General features: G+C 33.7%; 2 protein-coding genes across 3 annotated transcripts; one reads left to right on the top strand and one right to left on the bottom strand.

The window, feature by feature from the left end:
• The first annotated feature begins 5,382 nt into the window (after positions 1-5,382).
• Positions 5,383-12,060, top strand: LOC136204136 (uncharacterized). Its single transcript, XM_065995337.1, has 10 exons — positions 5,383-5,552; positions 6,419-6,491; positions 6,587-6,701; positions 8,202-8,238; positions 8,412-8,481; positions 9,319-9,423; positions 10,392-10,542; positions 10,648-10,730; positions 11,543-11,636; positions 11,713-12,060. The coding sequence occupies exons 2-10, from the start codon at positions 6,458-6,460 to the stop codon at positions 11,792-11,794; spliced, it is 771 nt and encodes a 256-aa protein (XP_065851409.1). The 5' UTR covers positions 5,383-5,552; positions 6,419-6,457; the 3' UTR covers positions 11,795-12,060.
• A 4,468-nt stretch (positions 12,061-16,528) lies between these two features.
• Positions 16,529-23,099, bottom strand: LOC136203099 (protein tesmin/TSO1-like CXC 2). 2 transcript variants are annotated; one of them, XM_065994152.1, is made up of 13 exons: positions 22,846-23,099; positions 21,880-22,034; positions 21,239-21,764; positions 21,030-21,107; positions 19,873-20,505; positions 19,728-19,795; positions 19,457-19,640; positions 19,284-19,382; positions 19,134-19,200; positions 18,562-18,730; positions 17,716-18,445; positions 17,546-17,633; positions 16,529-16,859 (listed from the first exon to the last, which is right to left on the bottom strand). In XM_065994152.1, exons 1-11 carry the CDS (start codon positions 22,933-22,935, stop codon positions 17,725-17,727), a joined length of 2,790 nt encoding a protein of 929 aa, XP_065850224.1. In that variant the 5' UTR covers positions 22,936-23,099; the 3' UTR covers positions 16,529-16,859; positions 17,546-17,633; positions 17,716-17,724. The 2 variants fall into 2 exon arrangements, with proteins under 2 accessions (XP_065850224.1, XP_065850225.1); XM_065994153.1 differs by having other exon boundaries at positions 17,722-18,445.
• Positions 23,100-26,678: the final 3,579 nt, after the last annotated feature.

The following is a 26,678-nucleotide window of genomic DNA, read 5'->3' as shown; positions in this document are numbered from 1 at the left end:
ATTCCAAATTTAAGTTCAAAAATGGCGTGGGTGACTTGTTCATTTTGGAATGATTTGTTCCAGATTTGACATGGGTGATTTGTTCCAGAATTAAGTTCAAAAATGACATGGGTGATTTGTTCTAATTTTTTTTGGTAAAAATGATTTGACCGGTCATTTACCGGAAAATTGCATTAAATTGTCCAGTCACCGTTAGTTGGAGTATATTTTTGAGACAAAATGTAATTTGAATATTAAAGTGTGAATTGAGGTATAATTTAGATACCATTACTATAATTTACTCTAATTGGAGCTATAAGAAATAATTATAAAAAATACAAGAAAAGCTATAATTTTTTCCTAAGAAATTTATAAAATTGACTCTTGTATTTTAATTTAGCGTTTCCTTTTTCCTGCTCCGGTGTTTATATTTCACTAAATAATTATATCAATTTCAATTTAATATAATCACTTAGATGTATATATAACAAATTTCTATTACATGCTTCAATTTGTTATTCTTCATTTCTATGTTGTCTCCAATTTCGTCAAACATATTACACCGAAATCGAGAGTTCATAAATTTGCTCCTACTGTTTTTGGGAAAGTGCATATATTTGTTTCTTACCATACAAAATGGTGAAATTATATCTCTAATTTTTTCAATTAAGATTTTTGTTCCTACATGATAGAAAATTTGAATGGACTGGTTAACAATTATTCAACTATCATATCGGATTTTTCAAACAAGTTTTTCGATAAACTGAAACAATTTTATGTGTTTTGGCAGGTTGTGTATAACTGTTTTAATAATATAGTATGTTGGCATATGACATCTTATTTTAGATTTCTACATTTCAGCTAGTTTCATTTTATTTCAGTTAATTTTAAATTGTTTTTAGAAGATGTAAGCTCAAATCACATGCTTTAGTTAGTTAGTTTTGTAATAGCATTGTTGCTTTCTTTTGTAACTAATCTTGGTGCTTTCTTGTTGCTTTTAATTTGGTAAAAATAAGTGTAAGACTTGTTTACTACTCATTAAGAGAATTCAATAATTAAGTAATTTTCTTGGTACGTTTCATGAATAAATGATCAAATTGGTCCTTGAAAATACATTGGGAGTCAATTTGGTCCAAATCAAACTTTGATATCAATTCATCTAAATTTTGATTATTTTTGATAAATTGGTCCAAAATCAAATAAGCTCGGAAAGTGTAATTTAGTTTTAGTACCTAAACTTTGCACACTTAATCCCAATATATTACGAGTTGGCACATTGAATATTTGGGGTTAATTGAAGTTTGGATTTAATTTTAAAAAGGTTGTTGAATTTCATTTTGTTTCAACATTTTTATTTTAATAAAGTTACTCCTATCATTTTAGATTAAAAAAAAATCACCTAAATAGTGACATGATAATCACGTTCAAAATGATTGACTCTTATCTAGACTTGTTCATGGGTTGGGTCGGGTTGGACTTGGGCCAGGCCTAACCGGGCTTGTTACATAATTACTTTGTCCAAGCCCAACCAAGCCCGCACTATATTTACATCGGGTTTGGGCCGGACTGGGCCAAGCTAAAAGAACTAATTCTCAAGTCCAACCCGGCCCGACCCAACTAATATATTTGTATTTTTTAAAAATTAAAATTAAACAAAAAAATTATACTATAAATATAAATAATAAAATACAATGAACTAAATTTTAGAGGACTATTTCAATAAAAATCAATTAACGCAATCCTAAATAAAAAAAAATACTTTTTTGATAGTAATAAATAAAATAGTAACAAAAACATGTACATGTTCACCAATTCTAAAAAATACTATATGGTTTGGAAATTTTTATGTTGAAGAAATTTTAATTTTTTTTTTGGAATATAAAGTTTATTAAACTATAAAAGTTATTAAATTAAAATTATTATTAAAATTTCGGGTCGGACTGGGCTGGACCTGGGTTTTGAGACAAATCCCAAGCCCAACCTACTCAATATACGGACCTAAGCGGGCTTAGACCGGGCCGGACTAATTACGAAACTTATACGTCCAAGCCCAATCTTTGAAAAGCGGGCATGGACGGGCTGAGCGGGCCACTGCGCTTTTGAACAAGTCTACTCTTACCTATGACGTGATAGTAAGATGATAGTAAAAAAAAAATGAAATTATATTTATCATTTATTCTTTCTAACTTAGTTGCCACATCACTATTTTAGTGACTTTTTTCTGTCTAAATTGGTTGAAATGATTTTATTAAAATTAAATTAAATTAAATGACATTTTAAAACATGCCTCAAATTTCAGTGACCATTGACGCAATTTACTCATAGTACTTATTTAGGAAGTTCCTTAAAAGCCAAAACTAACACATTTATAATATAAAAACCGAGGTGAATTACATCCATTCAGAACACTAATACCACAAAACGATTTTTTAATATCAAAATCATCAAATTTTGCATTTGATTTTTCCTAAAAATGACACGTGGATGACACGTAAGCCAAATTTTGCACGTGAATTAGGAAAAACTAGTCTAGCGTTACTAGGTTTGATTGATTTGAGAAATTGTAAGGAACCGGATAAATCAAATTGACCGGATTGAGTTTGCTGAAATATATATTGATTCATGTATAAAAACCTAACTTACGTGTTACCTATCGGTCTTTTCAAGCGGTTGTTATTGTCGAAATCTTGGTAAAAGATAACTCATGAAATGTAAAATTGGATGGTTTTGATGGTAAGAAATTAAGTTTTATGAATTAATGTTCATTTCATTTTCTTTTTATATAGTTTGTACGATTTCTTGATTCGTCAGACATTTTTTAGGTTGATCATCTCCCAGTTAAAAGCATTATGCTTACGCTAGGACTCAAACTCGAAATCTAGCTTAAACAACTGAACCCTTTAACAACTCAATCCGACCTTAATTGATTAATTAATGTTCATTCTAAGAAGGACCATAAATGTAATTAAACATAGAATCTGATATATATATATAATGTAAGTAACACGTGTAATATTAATATTAATAATCTATAAATCTAAAAAAGACCCGACATGGTTTCTTAATTTATTCACCACTTTTATTTCAATCTTTCATTTTTAGCCGTTGCTAGGAAATCATTTAATAATATAAATTATGCCATTATTAAATTAATTAGTTATACTCTAATTATCCATGAAAAGGAAAGGAAAGAAGAAATCTACTTTAGTCCCATCATATTATTCTAAAGCTAACCTAGTTTTTCAACTATAATTATAATTATGATTCTTTTTGCATTGATAAGAGTTAAGTTTTTATTATTAAAAAAATTTATGACTTTATATTTTTCATACAAGAAAAGATATTCATATGAACTGAGATTCTCTCTCAAGTTGAATTTAATTTTGGAGTTTAGATTGTAATTGATATCTTTGTTTTCGAGTAATCTTTTAGATCCTTTTTTCGTTAATCTGAGATAAAAATAACAGACGATTAGAGAGGGTTCGACCTTCGACGAACTCTCTCCAATGACTAAGTTAGCAGGGGTTCTAGAAGGGGTGAAGATATTCAGAGTGAAGATATTATTAGTTATGTAATTCACGTACCTTATCTAGGTCATATATACCTTTCCTATTTATAGCAGTTGCCAAAGGTATTCTTTATTATTCTCAGAATTGCGTCGCACGACACGTGGCATCCTCTGGCTGGTTCTACAATCTTCAGTTTGTGGTATTGTCAGATAGTGTACCCTTCCATGTTGCACATACATTATCAGGTGGCTAGATTTCATTGGACTTTCGGCCTTCAGGCCTATGATGTGTCAGTTGATACACATTGTTCCTTGTCCCATTCATTCACGTAACCATATTCCTTGATCCAACGATTGCTCTTTTCAGATCAGATGACTGCATGGATGAATACTAGAGAGCTTCCCATGTGGCCGAATGGTTTAATTCATATCATCAAGAAATATTCTCTTCTTGGATCGAACGACTACTGTATATTCTCTAGATCGAGGAGTGACCTATTCCTTAAGGTGTCAATAATCATAACAGTTAATTGCAAAATTAATTATTGAGATTTAATGATTAAATTCTTTAATTCTTCATATATTAAATAATTAAATCGTAAATATTAATTTTATTAATTATTGAGATTTAATGATTAAATTCTTTAATCCTTCATTTATTAAATAATTAAATTTTAAATATTAATTTTTATAATTAAAATTAAAATAATATCAAATATTACTTCTTAAATTAAAATTCAATTTGATAGTATCCAAATTCTGGAATACTCACAACATAGTAGATTGAAAAATGTTATTAATATATCTCAAAATTTAATATACAGTCAGGAAAAAATATTTCCATGGTGAGTAATATTGTATTTAGCAATTTCACCTAATTATATCATTCTCTTTTATACTTTCCACCACTTGAATTAAGTAAATTAAAGGTCTAATACATCACCAGCTCCTTAAACTTGTCCATAATAGTAGATTGATTTCCTGAACTTTGCAAGGATCTTACCAGCTCTTTAAACTTGCTTATTTCGTATCACCAGCTCCCTAAACTTGTCCATAATAGTAGATTGACTCCATGAACTTTGCAAGTGTCTTACCAACTCCCTAAACTTGCTTATTTCGTATCACCAGCTTCCTAATCTTGTCCATAAAAATTGATTAGCTCCCTGAACTTTGCAAGTATCTCACCAGCTCCCTAAACTTGCTTATTCCGTAACAACTAAATACAAAAAAATCATAATATACTAACTCGGATTAAGGTGCAAAAATATCTCTAACATCTAAAATAGTGCAATTTTACCCATAAGATTAGTAGCCAAGAGCAAATTTATAAATTTGTGACAAGATTCATGACCGAGAAGACAGTTTGATGAATTATTTCTCAAATTAACCCAATTTATCAATGTTAGGGGTAAAATTACTTTTGGCTTCAAACTTTATTGGTAAAATTGCACCATTTTAGACGTTAGTGGTAAAATTACTCCTGACCCAAAATGGAGTTTAGGGAGCTGGTGAGACACTTGCAAAGTTCAAGGAGCTAATCAATTTGTATGGACAAGTTTAGGGAGTTGGTGATACGAAATAAGCAAGTTTAGAGAGCTGGTGACACACTTGCAAAGTTTAGGAAGTCAATCTACTGTTATGGACAATTTTAGGGAGCTAGTGATGTATTAAGTCTAAATTAAAACTATAAACTTTTTCTTTTTATGCATATCATTTATTCTCAACCTGGTTTTCAGGTTCCATTAACGCATAACTTTATTGATAAAATTCATCCATCCTTTTGAAATTGGCTAAAACTTGAGTGATCATCCGTGCAATTTACCCTTAATTCACATGTTTGGACCAGGGAGGGCAATATGGTAACAGGGCATAGTGTCTGAAAGAAACGCACACAGAAAGCGGTACTAGTACTAGCTTTTGGAACCAGCTGAGCTATTTTCGGCTTTTGAGTGAGGTTTTGGGGTTTCTGTGAGGAAATGTGAACAAAACAAAAGAAAAATTAGAAAGAAAGAAAGAAGAAAGTAAAAAAAGCGCAAATGCTTTTTGGGTTTTGTTCCTCACAAAGGTTGGTGCTTGCTTTTACAAGCTTAAACCCCACTCTTCCATTTTCAATGCCATTATTCTTCATTCTTCCTTTTTTTTTCTTTTAAATTTCTGATCTTGCTTACATGGGTTGATTGATGCTGCTGTCTTTGTTGAACATTTCAACTTCAAGAATTGAATCTTTTATTTTATAAAAAATGTATACATTAGATGATTTCTTCTGCTACTTTTCTTTTATTCACAAGCTAATAATGGCAAATCAGATTATTTTTTATATTCTTGGGTTGTAATAGTTGAACTGCTTTACTTCTCCACCAGGAATAAATTCTGTTCCTTCCTGCATTGCTATTCAGACTTTACTAAATTTTAAAATGCTTTGTTCATAAGGTCTGCTTCTTTTTTTATACATAACTTTAGGATATAAGGGTTAATTTTGTGTGTGAGATTATTGGGAAAGTTCAATTTTTCCCTCAACATTCAAAACAACTCAATTTTACTCATTTTCAAGGAATTTCGTCACTAATTTTCGACAGTATTTAGTTAGAAAAATGTAGAATTGAATATCATGAGGTCAAAATTTAGCTAAAGTTTCTATATTTGGGGCAAATTTGGGCTATTTTGTATGATTAGGGTAAAAATTGATCTTCTCCAATAAATTTAGGGGTAAATTTGAACATTAGCCCTATATATATGTATATATATATTGTCACTTTCTACCTATATCTGCTTTTCTTTTGGGGGATGCCTTTCACTCTCAGATAGTGTGTACTGGTGGTGGGTGCAAGCAAGTTGTTGATGTGGATTGATTAGTTACATTGCATTCTATTTTTTCAACCTCTTATTTGGTTATAAATAGGGAAACTTAATTTTGAGTTTCTTCATTTCAAGTTCAAAAAACCATTCATAATCATCAAGAAGTGGGATATAATGAGCAACAACAACACCTCTAGTACTGGTTCAGGTTAGTCTTTTGCTTCAATTCAAGCTATTCGTTCGTGTTTCGATGATTATTATGAGTTGTATTGTAATTTTCAATTGTTGGATTCTGAAATTCAGGAAGCAGAATTGCTTCGAAAACGTTTGAATTCGGTAGAACACATGTGGTCAGGCCTAAAGGACAACACCAAGCCACCATTGTTTGGCTTCATGGACTTGGTGACAAGGGTTCAAGGTATTATTAAGTAATGTGCTGTCGGATATTAATATGAAGTGGACCTTTAACTATCAGCTTGAGCTTTTAATTCAACTGGTTCCATGACATGTGCTATATTTCTCTGTTTTCATACATTCATTTATGAGCTTGACATTGAGATTCTGAGCTTGTTCATATTGTTTTTGGAACCTTATATATGAGCTTTAACTTAAGTTTTTGGGTCGAATAGTTCGTTATTGTAGTATCATAAACCTCATGGTGTATGAGGTCTATATTTCAAATCCTAGTGATATCGGAATATCGGAATCTTCCTTGTAAACTACTTCTAGTGACCTGTGGGCTGGAGTCTGGGCTGGAGTCCGGCAAACCCTCTCCGATGCTTAAGTCAGTGAGTGAGGTATCTTAGGAAGAGTACCAACTTGAAAGCAGTTTAGTGATAGAGAAGTGAATATTAGTTACATAACTGTATCTCTCATTTCTAAGCTATTTATAGGCAATTATTACTTACAAGTGAGCTTGTGTGATAACATGTCAGCTCCTCATAGCTTTCCGACCCTATAATTCCGCAGTAAAGCAGAGTTAAGCGTGTCTTTTGGAATCCGAAGCTTCCCATGTGTCTTCTTGATCCGTCTTTCCGAAAAGAGCCCTATAAGTGGGCTGGTACATGCTTCAAGTCTAAGGGCCCTATAATAAAAACATAATTTTTTGAATGGTTAGAGGTCTATTTAAATGTGCTTATTGCTTCTATTCAAAGTAGCAATTCCTGAATCCAAGAAACTGTAGAATGTCAATGCCTTGTCTTGTTCTGTTGTAAAACTTGTTTTTTAATTAAACTCTGCAAATTTCTAGAAGATTCCAGAGTTCATTTCTGAAACTTGCTTGTCTTTTCTGCTGTCTTCTCTATTTGTTTAAGCTATTTTAGAATAGGGGACCACTGCCTCACTCACTAGCCTCATTGACCTTTCAATTTGCAGGGAAATTTATATTATTTCCAGAAGATATAGCATAATTACACTACTAATTGTCTAATTCTTGGATTGGATGTATGATTACCAAATCAGAGGCCTGGTTCTCTACTTTGAGTGTGGTCCCCCAAACTTACATTCTTGAACATTACTCCAAATCAACCAAAATCCATAAAAGAAAATTAACAAAGTTTAACTACACCATAGACTTTTTTTTTTCATATCACCAAAAATTATGGTCAAATACCTATTTTACCCTCATCATTTGATTAGTTTGTTGACAGATTTTTGTTGATTTGGACATTAATGTTACAAAAAGTAAAGTTCAAGGTTTTTATGTCAAGAAATGAAGTTAAGAAGGTCATAATGTTAATAGCGTTATAGTTCAGGGACCATAAATGTAATTTACCCTTTGTTTAAGCTGAATAGTGTTTGACTTCTTTTTTTTATTAAAAAATTTCTTCAGTGTTTGACCCCATGATAGCATTAAGTAGCTTGATATTGTGAGTTGACTTGTATCTTTCTACTTTGTGTGTTTCTTGTTTTTTTGTAGCTGGTCCCAGCTTCTGGAAACTCTTCCTCTTCCAAATGTAAGAACTGTTGTTAATTTATGATATGATAACACGATTTATAGAGACAATCCACTTGGCACGGCCTATTTGATACAATTGTCGTCTTTATTTTATTTTATTTATATCAAATATAATCATATGGATCATATAACACTATTATGACACGACAACCCGCTTTAATACCCTTGCAGATAAAATGGATTTGCCCAACTGCTCCAACAAGACCAGTTGCAATATTTGGTGGATTTCCATGCACTGCTTGTAAGCATTCATGGATTTTTTTTTTTTATTTGGTATAAATTATTTTGAGTCCTTGAATTTTGCTATTTTTATAAATTGAGCCTTTGATGTTTTATTTTGACACACTGAACCCTTGATCCTTTATAAACTTATACAGCGAGCCATCTTTTCTTTTGCTCATTGAACACTTGATCATTTATAAACCTGCACATTAAATCCTTAAAAACTATAATTTCGCGAGATGTATGTCTAGATTTTTAAATAATCAAGAGCTCAATGTGTCAAAAACAAAAGATCAAATGTTCAATTTATAAGTTTATAAATGATCAATGGCTCAATATGTTAAAATAAAATATTAGGGGCTCAATGTGTAAAAGTGACAAAGATCTAGAGCCTTAGGGCCCGTTTGTTTTACCTACTGTTTGCTGTTGTTGTTTATTGTTTGCTGTTACGGTTTGCTGCTTTTCCAAAAAAGCAGGGATTCCTGCTTTTGTAAAAAGCCACTTTTCAGCTATAAAAGGCAAACAGGAGGTGTCTAACCAAACACCTAAAACTCTCCCTTTTAAAGTTTTGGTTTAACCGGGTCTCATGAGATTTGAGAGTTAGAGACTTGGGTAAATGATGAGATTTCCTTCACGTTGTACTAACTTGCAGATTATTAATGAATTATGTGCTCCTCCTCGTCCGTGGATGTAGGCAAAAATAACCAAACTACGCATATCTCTTGTTCCTGTGATTACATATCTAATTTCATGTTCGCATATCAAGCTTATTGTAATCACAACCGATTTAATTCCTAACAAGTGATATCAGAGTCTTAGTTAGGTTCTAACAAATAGGTTCATAATTTTATTTCAGGGTTTGATTCGGGGGATATCTCCGAAGATGCTCCTGATGACTTGGAGGGGTTGGATGCATCAGCAGCACATGTTGCCAATCTGTTGTCCACAGAGCCTGCTGATAGTAAGCAATTTTAATACTTCTCTGAGACCTTATGCTTGTTAAGTATATACTTAGAGTAGTTTTCACCTATGTTGCACAGAAACTCCTCTTCAATAGCGTTTCCGTGTTTTGTGTGCGTTTCGTTTCAGTTTTCGTTTCCGTGCAACATAGGTTTTCACTATATCAAAGAGGCTATTATTTCTCCAAACGATAAAAGTGTTTTGCTCAATTTGTCGCGAAGTTTCGTTCTTCTCCATTTTCTACTCTATGCTTGTTTGTTTCAACTGTTGTTGTTAGCTGTTTGCCGGTAGATATTAGCTTATTTTACTACAAAAATAGCTATCAACATCCGTTTTTCAAAGCACAAGATGTAAATATCCGCTCTTCCAAAGTAATTCATAATTCATAGCAGCGCTGCAATAAAGTCATTCCGGCCATTGCAAACAGAAAAAATCACTGGAACAGTGATGTGACAGCCACATTGGAAATGGCCGACTCTTATGTATGACATGATAGCTACATGACAACAAAAAAGAAGTGAAAATTATAGTATTTTTTATTTAGTTCATTCAACTGCTTGAAACTGTCACGTGGCAGCCAAAAAAATGTTTTTTTTTGTTTGTTGTCTCGTGTCACACACTTGGTTGCCACGTGACTGTCATGTTATGTTATACATAAAATTAAGTTCTTTCCAACGTGGTTTTCATGCCATTATTCCAATGATTTTTTCTGTTTCAATTAGTTGGAATGACTCTTGAAATAAAAAAAAGACTATTTTGAAACGGACCTCAAACTTCAGTGACCTTTTTGTTCTTAAGTAACTTGTAAATCAATATTAGGGATGTCAAAACGGGTTGTTATGTGATCTAATATTCCACATGATTATATATGATATAAATAATATAAAAATGATAATCGTGTCAAGCGGATTATCTCTGTAATTCGTGTTTTCGTGTCAGAAATTGACAGCTCTAATCAATGTTTTGCAGTCAAACTCGGAGTTGGTGGGTTCAGCATGGGTGCTGCAACCGCGCTCTACTCAGCAACATGCCGAATTTTAGGACAATACGGAAATGGAAACCGATATACTGTCAATCTAAGTGCAGTTGTTGGTCTAAGTGGCTGGCTTCCATGTTCAAGGTATGGTATGAAGTTGAAATTTCTGAAATGTGATGATTATAATGCAAAAAAATGTATCAGACATGGTTGTGCTTAAATTTCAGAAGTAGTGTTGTTTAAATGCAGGTCTTTAAAAAATCAGATGGAAGGGTCACACGAAGCTGTAAGGCGTGCGGCTTCCTTGCCCGTTCTGCTGTGCCATGGTTTAGGTAATAACTATTCATCTCTAGATTTTGTTGATATGATTGTTTGAGTATTAACATTCAGCTCACAAATTTAATTGGTACCCCTCTGTGTTATATGGAAATTGAAACGGATACAGAAACTGAAACAGAAATGGACACCAAAAAGAGATATTTGTAAAATATATAGGAATGGAAACATTGGAAAACGTGTAACGGAAACATGGGACAACGTGTAAATAAAATACAAGTCACCTATGTTGCACGGAAACTCCGCTTGAGTAGCGTTTCCGTAACGACCCGTCCGGAGTGGGTGGCGCTGGGGTAGAAGGCCTGAGCAAGGAGCGACCCTAAGGGGGTGGCGATGGGGTAAGAATGAACTGAATCCCACATCAGAAATGGAGAGAAATTGGTTTTAAAGCCGTGAGGCCCAAGGTGTTGGATTTGGCCAAAGCGGTCAATATCTACATGGTACTGGCCAGGATGTTACAGTTTCCGCATTTTGTGTCCGTTTCGGAAACAGAAACTCCCGGAAACCAGTACGACAAGTTTCCGGGCACGTTTCAGCCATAAAATGTCAAGTGAAATTTATCACTTTCTGATTTCATTTCAGCCATAAAATCTTAAACATTACTTCTTATTTAACTATTACGTCATAGCCGTGGTATCAAACTGGTCGTGTCAAGCAAGTTGTCTCTATAAATCGTGTTGTCGTGTCAATTTTTGACAGCCCTAAGCAAAATGGCTATGTAGGCTGTCTTTGAATTCATGGCAATAATAAGCAAAATTTGAAGTTGAAGCAAAGTTTACACATTTCTTATCTTACATTTTGGCTGCAGGTGATGATGTTGTTGCTTATAAGCATGGAGAGAAATCAGCACAGGCTTTAAATTCAGCTGGATTTCGAAATCTCGCCTTCCGAACATTCAATGGGTATATATATATCCGAATATCTTTCTTCATAGTTCGAGTCCTAGTGTATACATGCTAATACTTGAATCTCTCACAGGCTGGGTCACTACACAATCCCCCAAGAAATGGATGAAGTTTGTAATTGGCTAACCCTATGGCTAGGACTGGAGGGGCCATGACCGTAAACGCTCGAATTGGGTTAGCCAAGGAACTGGAGAGTAGATGGAAAGGTGTGGTGGGGGGTATAGGCTATAGCATACGTGGTTCTGCTGTGGTTCCGGACCATACTCCGTCGCTCAGATGTTGACATGTTAATAGTGGTGCTGACGTGTCAGTATCTCAGCGATCCAAGACTCGTGTGATCGGGTCGAGACCATAGTAGAAATTTTCCTATAATATGCATTGTTTATGTTGGTATTAATAAATAAAACTGCTTTTTCCTCAATCCAAGAAATTTTGTGAAAAATGTGAGAATGGTTTTAGTTTGCATTTGGTGCCTAATAAAAGTTTAATCCAATACTACGTAGACATTATCTGTTTTGGTTTAAGTTTAAGTTTTATTCTTCTGGGCCTTATAGTTTAAAATGTGTCTACATGTATGAATATACGTTATTAATATAGCACAGCTACTTTCTATTTCTAATATGGGGTTCATTTTATTTCTGCCCTTATCCGTATCTTTTACGGCTGTTTGTTGCTTAAGCTTTTCACCTCAACGTCGCTCTTTTAAGATCAGGTCATTACATGCCTACTAGTTGTCGCTCAATTCGATCCTAAATCAATACATCACATGTAACTCTCTTTTCGGTGCACATTAAAAATGTATATGTATCATCCATTCATATTCTCTTTCAATTGTAGAAAAGAAAACAGCGAAACATAAATTAATTGTCCGTGAAATACAAATCCAAAACAATAAAGGTTGTAATCCAACAGTACTTAATCGGAAAATAAAAAATGCAATGTCATAGAATGATGATCCGACGCTCGAATTCTAATCTTAAATGAAAATTATAACTTTCGTCAACTCGAATTCCAATCTGAAATGTTCAACATGGTAAAGGGTAACTGTTTACTTAATAAAAACACAATGCTTACATATACATATATAGAATATCAATATATCACATAAAATAAGGCACAAACAAATCTTACTTATCATAAAACTTATCCATCATATGTAAAACATTACTATACAATACATGTAGATCAAGTTATAAATTAATTTAATTAATTAGGGTTCGACTAAAACTTAAGTATAATAAATTTAATGGTCTTTTGATAATCCGTCGTGCTTTCACGTCCATATCGACATACATCACTATATCAAAGTAACCACGTGTACTTGTCACCATATCAGTGTCAGAGCCATAGTTCAATGTTGGGTCATTTGCTGATATTAGTGTTACACACCAAATGGATTGGACATGAGAGGTATGTTAAATATCTTATATTGCTTACGGAGAGAGCTATATTAAATATATTATATTACTTACGGAGAGAGCTATATAACTCCCTATATATGTGAGGCAATCCTAATCTTTTAAAATACATTTTATGACGAGGTAAACCTTTGTTTACATGGTATCATATCTCTTAGATCAAGTTGTCGAGGGTTGGAATCCTAGCAACCCAATTTATTGATGGAACTTCAACACATGGTAAGATGAGCCTGTGTTGTAAATGCTTCAAGCCCAATAGGCATTTGCATGTAGTGGAGTGTCAAGATTACAAGAAAAACATTATTGGGTATTAACTATCATCTTAAGCTTAGTTCAAATAATTCAGTGACAATCAGGACTTATCCCGGTACCCATATCATTAGAAATATAATTCACCAGTTTGCCCCAATATCGAGATGCTCCATATCGAGTCGAGTGTTGTGATCACATATTCATAAACCTTAAGCTCATTGCTCTTACCTACTTAAACTAACTGCATTTCATTTAGCATATATCTCGTTTCATTCTCATTTGATTCTCATAACAATTCACAGTAGTGTTCATATGGATTTGGTCATTCATCTTTAGATCTAGGCTTATTAGAATACTAGGATCTAATATTCTAATAGTATTCTAATAATTCTAGATCTAGTGATGAATTTGGTCATTAGGATCCACATGAATACTACTAACAATTCACATTATATCAAATAACATCCCGGGTTTCAACTTGTTCATATGTCATCATCAACTTCTCATCGTAACAAGGATTATCACAAACATATAAATAATTGCAAAAAAAAAATTGTTGTTTTGAATCTGTTATCCCCCATTCTCTGTCTTTCTCACAAAAAAATATCATCTTTTTCTTGTGTGAGTCCTCCTAGCTCATTCAATATATTATTTAATTAAGTGGTTACCACTTTTTATGAGAGAGACAGAGAAAGGGACAAAGGGTTCAGGACAACAAATTTTCTTACTCAATAATTCAATCATGTTCAACATCTCATCACATTTTTATACACATACCGATGTGGGAGGATCTCAATGTAAGCTCTTGGATGAGCTGTTAGTCAACGAATCACTTGAGATAAGATACAAAAGAGGTCAAAAAGTGGCCAGGAACCGATGACCCCATCTGATGCCTAAGTTAGCAGAGTATTTAAAGGAAAAAAAGAGTAAGAAGAATGAATTTTGGGATTCAATTATGGTGTACTTACTTTATGCAGTCATCTTATATTATTTATAAGATACATAGGGATAGTTTCATATTACTGTGCGCTAGATGTACCATGCACACATGTATATGTGTAAACGGGAATGTTACTCGTGGTGGGCCTACTAGAATTTGGCATTTTCTAATTGCAAATTGTGTGCTATAGCGATGACATCTTTATAAGCTGACAGTTCTCTTCATTGGTCCACATGTCTAAACAGTTATAACCTCCTTGGATGCATGCCTATTGGTCTAAGTATGGTGTGGTAAATTTTTTGTTATCAGATGTCCCTCCCTCTGATCAACTGAAGTTCTTTAAGGCTTTATTAGGCTTGAGGTTCGAGAAAATGGAATCTAACCTAATTTTAAGGTCCGACGTTGGCCGACGTAGAATTTTATAACCAAATTGGGATGTCTAATTTTTTCTTTGAGTCAGATATTGTACGGGGGTTGGTAGTAGTAGACATGCTTGGGTGAGTTGTAGAAAGGGTCGTTTTCTCTTACAGTCTTCCAAGACTCAAGGCCAATGCCTTCCAAAGACTAGGGCTGTAATCGAGTCGAGCCGAGCCGAACTTTGACCTGTTCAAACTCGGCTCGTTATAAAATTAACGAACCCGAACCGAGCTTGCTATAAAATTAACGAGCTCGAGCCTGGGCCGAGCTTCGAGCCCAAAATCCTCTTTGGACTTGGTTCATTAAAAAAAGTATCTAACCATGAATTGTTTGTGAGTAAATCGTTAATTATATTTGTGAAATTTGCTCACAAATAACTCTTTAATTGTGTACTTAAACAAGCTTACAAGCAAAGTTCGTGAATAAATAAACAAGATGCTTACAAATAGTTCGTCTATTACTCATTTATTATGTTTGTAAATGAACTCATCTAATAACAAATGAAATAATATTAAGTGAAATAATATTAAGTTTAGATATTTGTGAACTAACACAAAACTATATAGTTTTCTACAAAACTAAAATTTGTTCATAAATGTTCTAATCGAGTCTGCTCGCGAGTTTTGGCCTGCTCAAACTCGGCTCGTTTACAAACCGAGCCAGTAAATCGTGCTCACGAACGGCTCGTTTACAAATCATACTTGAACTGGACTATGTTGTTCCCCCCACTAACAACTTTAATTTTTTTTTCCAATGTTTAAAAGGGTTTGCTCACGTTTATTGTAACACAAATCCGCATATACAAGTTCCAGAAACCCGTGTTGTTGGAGGCATCATACGCAACAAACTCACCAATGAAATTTTCTAAATCTACCGGCAACTCATAGATTCTAACTTATATACGAGGATGTGGAGGCGAGTGGGAACCAACATTTTGTTCTCGAAGGACCAAGGCCCTGTATCATAAACCATTTATAGATCTTCCTCATAGAAAAACTAGAAGAGAAAGCGTTGGTCCTCCAATTCCTTAACAAAAACTCCATCGAAAGGATGATAAAGGATCGCCATACACTTACGCATACTTACAAAATTACTCAACTTCTCAGTTAAAAATCGACCAACCAAACTCAACTCAAATAACAATGTTCGAGGATCTGCAGCCATGGCTGGAAGCTCAACTTCTGCCTTCCTCATCATCATGAAAGGTTAGAGAGGGTTAGGTTGGCAGCCGCCATTGAAGAACAAAGACAAAAAGCGGTCAACTAAAGAGAGAAAATACTGTACAAAAAAAAATATATTTTTTAAAATTTAAAATAATAGTATTTTTTTAGTATAATGGGCTTTGTAATGGAATGCTCATTACATTAAAAACTCATTACTATATTTGGATACGCTTTATAGTTTTATTGGAATGTAATGGGAATTCTATGACTTCAATTTTCTTCAATAAGTTTTGTAATAAGGAATACCAAAAAAATCATTAGGAATTCTCATTACATTCCAATATGTATTCCTAATTCCTTCAATCTAACCTTTTCATTTACTCCATTTTTTACATCACATTATTATTAATTTATTATTATTACTATTGTTATATATAATTATATATATTTATAAGAGTAAATAGAAATTTATTATTATACATAGTAAAATAAACATGATAATGTAATGGTAATTACATTACATCAATTGTAAAATTTTACTAACCAAACATAGTAATGTAATGGTTATTCCATTCCATTACATTAACACACCCTAAGTAATTTCTATATGACAATACAATTTACAAAAATAATCCAGTTGATATAGAAATGACATAATTATCATTTTTCTTTTCCTGCACATATAAAAAATATAACACGAAAACCGAAAAGACCACCTTAAATTAATAAACAACAATTTCTTTCCATAAACCATGCATTGTTTTTCTCATATTTTTGTTACATGGCTTGACTGTAGGCATTGAAACATACAACATCATACTTTGGGTAGTTGAAAAACTGCTGTGTTGAGACTAAAAAGTCAATTGCAAAACACATTAATAATTTTTTTCCCTTGATAAACAGCTATAAAACTTCAATACTTATCTCCAACTACAGGCAATGAATGAAATCCAAGATAAAAGCAGAGAGAAGATTGATCATACTAAAAGCAGCATCTTTTTTGGCAAATTTGAAGCCATAATCCTTTGACCTGCCACCAGAATAAGGGCAACTCTAATGACTATACAAATATAATAAAAACTAAGAGGTGACAATTGTGTACACGATCGAGGAGCTGATGTTTTATTAAACACATAATGGGTCATTTTTGGATTGACATGCATATTTTTGAATAGGGTAAGTGTTAACCTGCTAACTCGAAAATGACACGAATATTTAAAATTATTATTGTATCCTCTCATATTTTTATGTCACCTTCATAGAAGTAATTGTTGCACGCGAACACAACTTGAAAACCTACTATATTTTACATGTCATCCTTGATAGAGATAATAAAATTACACGTGACATGTGATCACATTACAGGAACCCAACTTAGTATAAGCAGATTAGGGGTTTGTTGCGTAGATTTTGGATCAAAGTTTTGGACTGTCATAGTTAACTTGCTAATACAAAAATGACATAAAAACTTAGAAGTATTACTATATTCCTCTATATCTTTGAATGTCACAAGGTAATAAAATTACACTAATATGCGAACATGACACGAAATCGACAGCAATCCAATTGGGTTGACATGATTACGACACAAAAGAGTCTGGGTTAGGATTGACTCATTTAATCCAATAATTGTCATGATACGAACACGATCCACTACACGAAATGCCAACCCTAAATTAAAAACACAAAGAATCAAGAGGAAATCCATATACACACCTGGAACAATTCAAACCCTCAAATCTTAACATGATATTTGCTTTCCCAACCAGAAGTATATTGAATTCCCTGGCAATCCGAATATGCACTGTCAAGTAAGAAATTGCAACGGATTAGTATGTAAATAAATAATGCCGATTCAGTATTTTTATTAACTGCAATGAAGTTACCTTTACCATCTATTTGTTGCTACTTTTATCAAATGTTTTGCCTTTGGATTGATCACAGGGGGTAAGAGATGGGGAAGATGAAATAGCTGTTAATATAAATTTGCGTCCACTTCTCAAGCCAACTGCAGAGCTTGGTCTAATACCATGAACATGATTGTGAGGTGGAGAAACTCGTTTTTTATTTGGGGAAGTTGCTTTCAAAGACGGAATAGGAGTTGAAGCTTCCTTCAATATTTCTGGAGTTTCATCTCCCAAAATGTCATAAAGCCCACTATCAGAATCATGATCTTGATTTTTGGTCTCCCCTAACTGAGGCATTGGTGTGATTGGTGAACTGCGCCACCGGAGGGAACGACCAGACGAGAATTGACTACTTCCAGAGCACAATTGGAGTCGTGAACCACTCACACATCCTTTTGTATTGGACGAAGCTGAAGAAGCCAGAGTTGCTATAGAATTCTGAGAGGAGGTAAGATCACATATATCAGCTAGCGCATTGCCTCTTGGGGAGAATTGGTCCATCATTTCAGAAACATTATAATCCATTTCTTGTCCAAAAGAATCTATATCAAGTATATCTTCATTTCCTTCTGGAATCATGTCGTTGCTTAGTGAAGTTATTGGAGATCTTATAGGGTTGGTATAAGATGGCAAATTGGAAATGTCTGACTCGGGTGATGGGACATGTGTACTGGAATTAAGTCGAGATTTTGCAGCATCCTTTCCATGGCTATACATCAATAAACAAGCAGGAAACCCAGAATAAGCAACTTGAAAATAAGAGCAGAAAAAGAATAAAAGATAAACATAAAATCTCCTTAGAATGAAACGTTTAATCAAACTTACTCTGAATGGTGGAATGATGGTGTGGAGGGTGTAAGGCTGTGTGGATCCTGTAACCCACCTTGCAAGGGACCTTTATCGGTTGCTACCATTCCCAGCTTATGATCACCTCTGTGTCCCAAAATTTCTTTGCAAACTCTGTTGTGTAGAATTTCCTCACTAGAATGATACTCTGAAGAGAATAACACAGCAAAATGGCTCCAGTGATTATTCTTCACTTGCATATTAGTGATTCATTTCAAAACCTTATTCTAAGTGCAGGCAAGCAATTTCCTATGATGGGTCTCCTCCAATCCATCACCAAAGTAACAAAAAATGTATCTGACTTTCTTCTACATTATTCATTTTTCTAAAGTGTTTACACACACATATCGTACCTTCCAAAGTGCATTCAGAAATCATCTATAACCAACAGTAAACATAAAGTAACCGACCTTTATATTGTAAAAAGAATCCATTGAGACTAATGCATGAATAGAGTACTCCCACTCTCTTTCCTCAAAAATCGCCAGCTCCCCAATTGTTTTAGAAAATTTACAACCAATAATGTTGCTATAAGGAATTGGGAGACTAACCTTCTTTCCTGCCATAAGAATTTCTGCACCCTTCACAGCGGCATTCACTAGAGCATCCAACATTTGCCTATAAAGCAGAAATAAGTAAAGCTAGGAAATATTGTAAAGCAGATAAATTATGGCAAATTCTAAACAAACATAATACAATACCTGATAGCATTCACAATATTTTTTCAGACACATAGACTTTTTGCAATTGCAACCTTTCTTATGCCTTGCTAACGATGGCATCTTCCTGCTTCCACCTTCCTGTGGAATCTAAATATCATCATGATATCTCCAAACAAGCAAGGATTAGGAAGAAAATATGAAGGTTTAAGTACCTTGTTGACTGCTGCACGCTCAGCAACATGCTGCACAACCTTCGGAGCAAAAGCAAGAGGGTTACGGGATTCAATTAGTTGACGTGTCTCCAGAACTGTGTTTTCATATTCTGGTTTATTAAAGCAACCTTGGCAAGCACAAGATTCAGCACAATATATTCCAGCAGCAAAACAATCACAATATCTGGCCAAAAAAGAGAGTGGTTAATGAATATGACAAGCGGCAAAATTGATATATGAGTTTAACCAGGGAGAACTTGAATGCACCCACAATTTCAGGCATTTGGTCTTCTTACAATTGCAACGCTTGCAACCATCACCGTCAGCGCTTGATGATGTCTTCCTAAAAATACCAGAAATAGTTCAGATGCTGTAATATATAGAGAAAACAGAAAGCAAGAAAGTTGCATATAAACTTGCCTTTTCTTTTTGGTTGGGCTTAATTGGCTAAGCTCCTCAAAATTGTCAGCATGCTCTAAGCTAACCTTCCTCTTATTTAGTGAAGTTGCATGATCAATTGGGTCAATAGTATCCAAAGGCTTCACAGTTTGGCATGATTCAGAAGGGGCAGCAGCAAGTGAAGACAAAGGTTCAGACATCCCATCTTCAGGAGCAATTGCAACTTTCTCAATTAGTTTTGATAGTTTTTCACTATATCCTTTGTTGTCCACATGATGGGAGTCCGTGGTAGGCGTTGATTTAATGATTGCCACTGAAATATGAGAACCCATGGGCAAAGCAACACTATTCAGATGCAATCCAATACCTGAAGGCTTGGGCACAACCATGTGAGATTTTCCAGTAGATCGAGGAGGAAATACAGAATTTGCTAGTTGAGAGAGGTTAAGCATTTGCTTCTTGTTAGAAGAGGCAGTTAAGTCCACGCGAGTTGAACCCAAGCTCTCCATTTCTGTTGCAGAAGTTAGTGATACTGAACCAATGCTACTGTCTGTTTGATTTGAAGAAGGGATGCGTCTTACATTAGTTTTCCTTCCAGCTTCTTCAAACTGAAGGCAGCGTCTACTCAAGCCACGTTGGAGTTGATTGACCTGCATTTACTGTTGCAATTATTTAACAGCAAAAGGCAAATATAAGGACTGAAAAGCCAAAGAAATAGTAATGATCAATAATTTTCTCTATTCTTTTTGCCTTCACAATGCATGAGTAAGCAGCAAATATGCCATTTGACAATCCAAAATAACATATGGGATAGCAGATCAATCGTACATCATTTATAATGGAAAAAAAAAAAACACAGAATCCATAATATGACCATAAGTTTGATTTTGAAGAAGCAAACAATGAAAAACTCAAGTGTTAAGTGTCCTCCATAAGAAAAGTTCCAGTTCCCCTTGCACTTGAGAGTAAAATCATAACAAATACCAATCTGTTGGCTTTACGAGCTCTTTCTAACTGAGCCATCCACGTTCTATCAATATAAGAAGGTATGGAATCTAATGCAGTTCCCAACAAAGAATGAGTGGAGATTTTGATATTATGAATTAAAGTAAACCATAAATAGTATCTTACACAGCTAACCGAAAAGATCAAGTTTAGATAATCTAGTTTCTACCTCTAAATCACATTGTGCTACATTCTGAACGGAGCCCTGTAAGGTGGTCTTCATGTTCTCAACATATTCTTCACTTGCCTGAACAATCAGCAAAGGTTTCGGCAGCAATGGAGGTTAATAAACCACTTACAATGTGCAGCTTAAACAAGGACCCGCATGACATGGACATGTCCCATAATTTCATAAACAAAAATGAAGTATTTTATTACCTGACGCTCTAAAGCATCGGATTGATTTATCTCCGGATCATGGTCTATTGACAAACCAGATTCATTAGGTGGATGTTTACTACCAGTTTGCTCCTCTTCAATGTATACCGGTTTAATTTCATTAGAAGACTGCCTCTGAAGATCCTCTTTAGTTGGCCCAGACAAGGCTGAAGATGTATCCACTTCAGCCCTTGTGTGATATTTGTCATCAGAGTTTGCATTGGATAAACTGCTTATTGATGATTGGAGTATATCATTAGATTGTTTCACATTTTGGTCTACAGGACTTGCAGAGTTTATGCAGTCCACATCCCCAGAATCATTTAGGTATTCATCAGCACACCCTGACAAACTGCCAGGTTGGTCCTGCATGTTGTTTCTAATATCATTGTCCCCATGGGTGTCATCTATCAACGTCCTGCAATAAGTTTTGGCTTCCTTCAAATCATGTGAAAGATCATCCAACTTCTTGCTCCCATCATCCTTCTCAGGTATTTCTAAGCTGGATATGTGTGAGAGTTGTGACCTAAGAAGGATCATAAAACATTCTCATGTAAATATCATTCAGGCCACAATCTCATATCTATTTAATAGATAAAAAAAATAGAAAAATTATTAAAAAAAAGTAAATAGTATCAAACCTTTGCAAGAAACTAGTTCTTTGATTCAGTATGTTACGCGGTGACGTGAATACAAGAGGAGGAGAACTGAGCCCTAAGAATCCTTGTGGTACATGTGCAGCCTTAACAGGGTTTATTGGAGATAGACTGCTTATGTAATTTGAAAAAGGAGATTCCTGAAACGAGGGAATGAATATAAATACAATATCCATACACAGCTTATTATGTTGTATATGGAAAGTGATCATCTTCCAATATGTCTATGTCAAGAAAAGAAAAAAATTCTCACTACTTACTCAAAACAATCAATAATAGGGGAAACATAACAAAGAACGGAAGCGAAATAACAGACATTTACTCAAGGAAATTCAATTTCATTTTGTTGCATCTCCTATTTACTAATCTACCACACAAATGAGACTAAAAAAGCTTTGACATACATGTCATTTTACTCAGTCCAAACACATCAGAAATGTGTGAGAAATGGAGAACTCCAAGTAGCATATCTCCATATCAGGTGGAAAAGAAAAGCAATGGAACTCACCAAACGCACTTCAAATTACATCCCAGTCCCACCCAACACTAAAAATCGGACCAAAGAAACATCCTAATCCAAATCTAGAATCCAATAACCATCTCCAGAGGCAAGTATGTGCAATGCATTCTTCATCAACATCCTCCTAAGCGCACTTCGAATCTCATCATTACCAATAAAACCCTAACCAGATTAAAATCATAAACAAAACAAATCCAACAGCATGAATTAACGCATGCCCAACACAAAGAAAGATTATATCCATCAACAATGATACAAAATGAACTGAGGGGATCTAGACAATTATCAAAAATTTCAGCAAAATAAGAAATGCAGACATCAACAACACCTACTCAAGATTAAGCAAAAAAGAGTTGGAATGAAAAATAAACGCGAACACAAAAATTGAAAAGCAAGATGAAAATGGAAATGCAAATGCAAGTGCCGATTACTTGAACAGGAGAATCGGATGAAGCTGTGACAGAAGTAGAAATAAAAGCGGCGGCAGTGCTAGTAGTCTTAGCAGGTTCAGGAGAATCCATGGAAAGTAGCCCTAATTGACTTCGCCCAATAAGCCACTATCTGCATCTTCTGTTTCTCTCTCTACCTCTACTCAACCCTTCACTTCTCTCTCTACAGGAATTGCAGAAAAAAAGTGCGGAAAATATTTTGGCTTTTATGTATTTTCATTATTGGATTTTTTTTCTCATTTTCTTGAAGACGACGAAATTAAAATTAATAATAAAAATAAAATACATAAATAAAAGAGGGAGCCGTAGGCTAAGGCGGGGTTTTAAAAAATGTGAAATACGAGCGGGAATTAATTTCCCTTTCTTCTGATGGGCCTGGTATGTTGGGCTTCCTATTAATGGGCCTCGACTTCAGCATTTTATTGGTTTTTTCTACGTAAAAAAATCATACAATAAAACCTCTATAAATGCATATCCTTGGGACCGAAGAAAAATATTTATTAAGCGAGATTATTTATTTATCGATAAATTAATAAATTATTCATTTATCGATAAATATTCATTAGATATATAATTATCTTGTTTAGGAAATATATTATTTGATTGATTTGTAATTATCACATTAGCATAATTACAAATCAATCAAATAATTATAGGCATAATTATAGGCACAATTATAGGTCTTGTTTTTTTGTAAACTCTTGGGTATTTATATTGATCAATAGAAATCCTTAAGGGTTTTACCTCTATTAGATATATTCCAAGTACACATTCTTTTCTCCCCCAATGGCTTCTCATCATTTGAAAGGAGTACAAAAATCAACTTTAACTGGCAAAATGAGGGGTGCAATTTGTGAGCATAAGAAGGAGCATCCAACTATTACCTCTATCTAGTCAATAATGAACAATGATGATGGAAATGATCCAGAGCCAGATGATAGTTGCGTTGTCGCAAATGTATCGTCAAAAGAGGTCTTTCAAGCAATGATCACCTTACACAACTACTTGCTACAACATGAGCAAAATATACCAGAAGTTGTGTTTGCACTACAAAAAGTTAAGAATGGTGTTCATTTTGGTTTAGGTGGAAAGAAAAAACAATCAACTATAGATGCATTTTTTTCAGAAGAAATGACTTCTAGTTGATTGATTGAAAGATTTTGGTGTATATATATATATATATATATATATATATATTGTATGTAATTTAATAATTATTACTTTATATTTTCACTGGGCCTTAAGGATTTAAATATTTTTTATTACTTAATGCATTTAGCGAGGTTATTACTTTAGTCCATTGGCCCAAATCGGGACTGGAAGAATTTATTATATAATCGAGGTTATTACTTTATCGAATATTCATTTATCGATGTTTAACTGTAATTAGTTATAAAATAATCAAATTATGTTAAAAAAAATTAATTCTAAATATTTCACGATTTTTTATATATCACAAATAAAATATGACTTTATATCCTAATTTATAAATTTTAGACTCCAATTCGTAAATTCTAAATCCTAAAAAACATATATTAGACCCTAAAAAATATATCTTAAACTCTCAAATTATAAACCGTAATCTAAATTATTACTTAACATAACTGTAGATAAATTTTTAAAATTGAATTTCTATGTAAATTTCCTTTTTTTACCTTGTTAAAGGACTTATTTGTAATAAAAACGAGACTAATAATGATCTTGGTATTTGTTAAAGTGTAGTTTTTGCTAAATTCAAGTTTAGGTTATTCTAAGTTGCAGGTATGGTTTTAAATTAAATCTTTCATGAAACCGAAATGCTATTGTTGAAGTCGAATGATCAGAAATCACTCTGGTAAATGATTTGATAGTCAATAATTCTCCATCAAATAGTTCCATTCTCAGATCAGAAAACAGAGGTGTTTCTCCCTTTCTAGAGAAAACTGAGATGAAGAGAAATATAGTCAAATATATTGAAAGAATATTGAGAAAGTTACAGAGTACAAAAAAATTGAATTAATTACAAAATGAACTTTGTTTCCTATTTAAGTTTAATTCTAATAGCTAACTACCTACTAACAATTTAACGTTGATTATATTAAGTTCTTACTGTGGTTAAATTCTAATAAAAGATTTATAATTACTAAACTTAACATTTCCCTCTCAAACTTGATGTAATTGTGTTAATAACACCAAGTTTGCACAATAAAAATAACTGTCTTGTGTTCCATTTAAAACCTTTGTAAAAAGATCAACAAGTTGTTGTGCATATGAAACATGAGGTGTTGCAATGAATCTTTGCTCCACATAATCTCTCACAAAGTGGATGTCAATATTAAAATGCTTAGTCTTCTCATGGTCAACTAGATTAGCTGTTATTGCTACTGCAGAAGTGTTGTCACAGTATAGTAGAATTGGCTTCTCAATTTCAAGTTTGTAGCTGCTAGAACGAATGAAATTTATTTTGATTCATAAGCTGAAGTTGATAAACTTCGATACTCAACTTCTGTTGAGAATCTTCTTACTATGGATTGTTTTTTGATTTTCTAGGACATTAGTGACTTTCCCAAGAACACACATTATCCTGTTATTGAACGTCTAACCTTGCAAACCCCCTAATCTGTATCACAGTATGCATACAATGGCAATTTTTGATAGAACGTGATAGAAAAATCTTCTAGCTAATGTTCTCTTAAAGAATCTAAGTATGTGTAATGCTGCTTCAAGATGACTAAGATGTTGTGTAGGGAAGCAAATGTATGGGCGTGTGAAACCTATATATAATAATCTACCAATAAGGCTTCTATATATGTGTGCATTTTCCAGTTTTGCAATATTTTGCTTAGGTTGGAACCATGAAGGCAATGGTGAATTAACTACATTTGCTTCATGGCTATGTGTATCTGCTAGCATATCTTTAATGTATTTCATTTGTAGTACACAACTCCTGCTTCTTGTCTTGCAACCTCAACTCCAAAAAAAAAAACTTCACATATCCAAGATCCTTTGATATTGAATTTCCCATGTAAAAACTTCTTCAAATCCATGATGAGATCTTCTATGGTACCTATTATCAACAAGTCACCAACATAAAATTACAAGAACAGTGAAATCCTCACCATTATGTTTAGTAAAGCAATGATCGTGTGTTGCTTTTATAAAACCAAATGGTACGAGCTTAGCTGACATTTCCTTGTTCCACATTATTCCTTCTTACTTTAAACTATACAAACTTTTAACAAGCTTGTATACTTGACATGGTTTAACCTTTAAGTAACCCTCTAATGGTGTAATGTAAAGACCTTCAATAAAACCATGCAAGTATGCATTATTTATATTTATCTGGTGTGGTGGCCACTGTCTTGTTGTAGCTATTGCTAGAAATATTTTAACTGTGACCAGTTTTGCCACATGTGAGTAAGACTCTATACAATCAAGGCCAGGTGTTTGATTGTAGCCTTTAGATGCTAATCTTGTCTTAAATAGTTCAATTTTACCATCTAGTTTCCTTTTGATTCTAAAAACCCGTCTGACAGCTATACTCTTCTTCCCCCATGGTAAATTCGTAAGTGCCCAAGTACTATTTTCTTCCAAAGTCTGTAACTCTTGTGAAATTACTTTCGCCCATCTATCATCTTGTGTTGCTTGTTTATAAGATTTAGGCTCTTGCTCATCAACTAAATTAGTAAGAAATGTTTGATGCTTTTTAGAAAACTGTGGTATTGTACAAATACCTTCACTATATCCTTGACTGTTAATGTTGCCCATAAAATCTGTCATCCATCCTAGTTTCTTCCTGGTTCTACATGATCTTGTAATTTCAAGCTTAAGTTCTC

This window comes from Euphorbia lathyris, chromosome 8 (genome assembly GCF_963576675.1).
Source record: "Euphorbia lathyris chromosome 8, ddEupLath1.1, whole genome shotgun sequence".
Lineage (NCBI taxonomy): Eukaryota > Viridiplantae > Streptophyta > Magnoliopsida > Malpighiales > Euphorbiaceae > Euphorbia > Euphorbia lathyris.
This window is presented reverse-complemented; position numbering and strand designations above follow the sequence as displayed.

What these genes read in the sequence shown, in the direction of transcription:
- LOC136204136 (XM_065995337.1), top strand. Translation starts at nt 6,458, where the DNA reads ATGAGCAACAACAACACCTCTAGTACTGGTTCAG. An exon ending in CTTGGTGACAAGGGTTCAAG is followed by an intron (nt 6,702 to 8,201) that starts GTATTATTAAGT and finishes GTTTTTTTGTAG; the next exon opens with CTGGTCCCAGCTTCTGGAAA. An exon ending in TGGATTTCCATGCACTGCTT is followed by an intron (nt 8,482 to 9,318) that starts GTAAGCATTCAT and finishes ATTTTATTTCAG; the next exon opens with GGTTTGATTCGGGGGATATC.
- LOC136203099 (XM_065994152.1), bottom strand. Translation starts at nt 22,935, where the DNA reads ATGGATTCTCCTGAACCTGCTAAGACTACTAGCACTGCCGCCGCTTTT. An exon ending in AGAACTAGTTTCTTGCAAAG is followed by an intron (nt 21,765 to 21,879) that starts GTTTGATACTAT and finishes GATCCTTCTTAG; the next exon opens with GTCACAACTCTCACACATAT. An exon ending in CCATCATTCCACCATTCAGA is followed by an intron (nt 18,446 to 18,561) that starts GTAAGTTTGATT and finishes ATTGATGTATAG; the next exon opens with CCATGGAAAGGATGCTGCAA.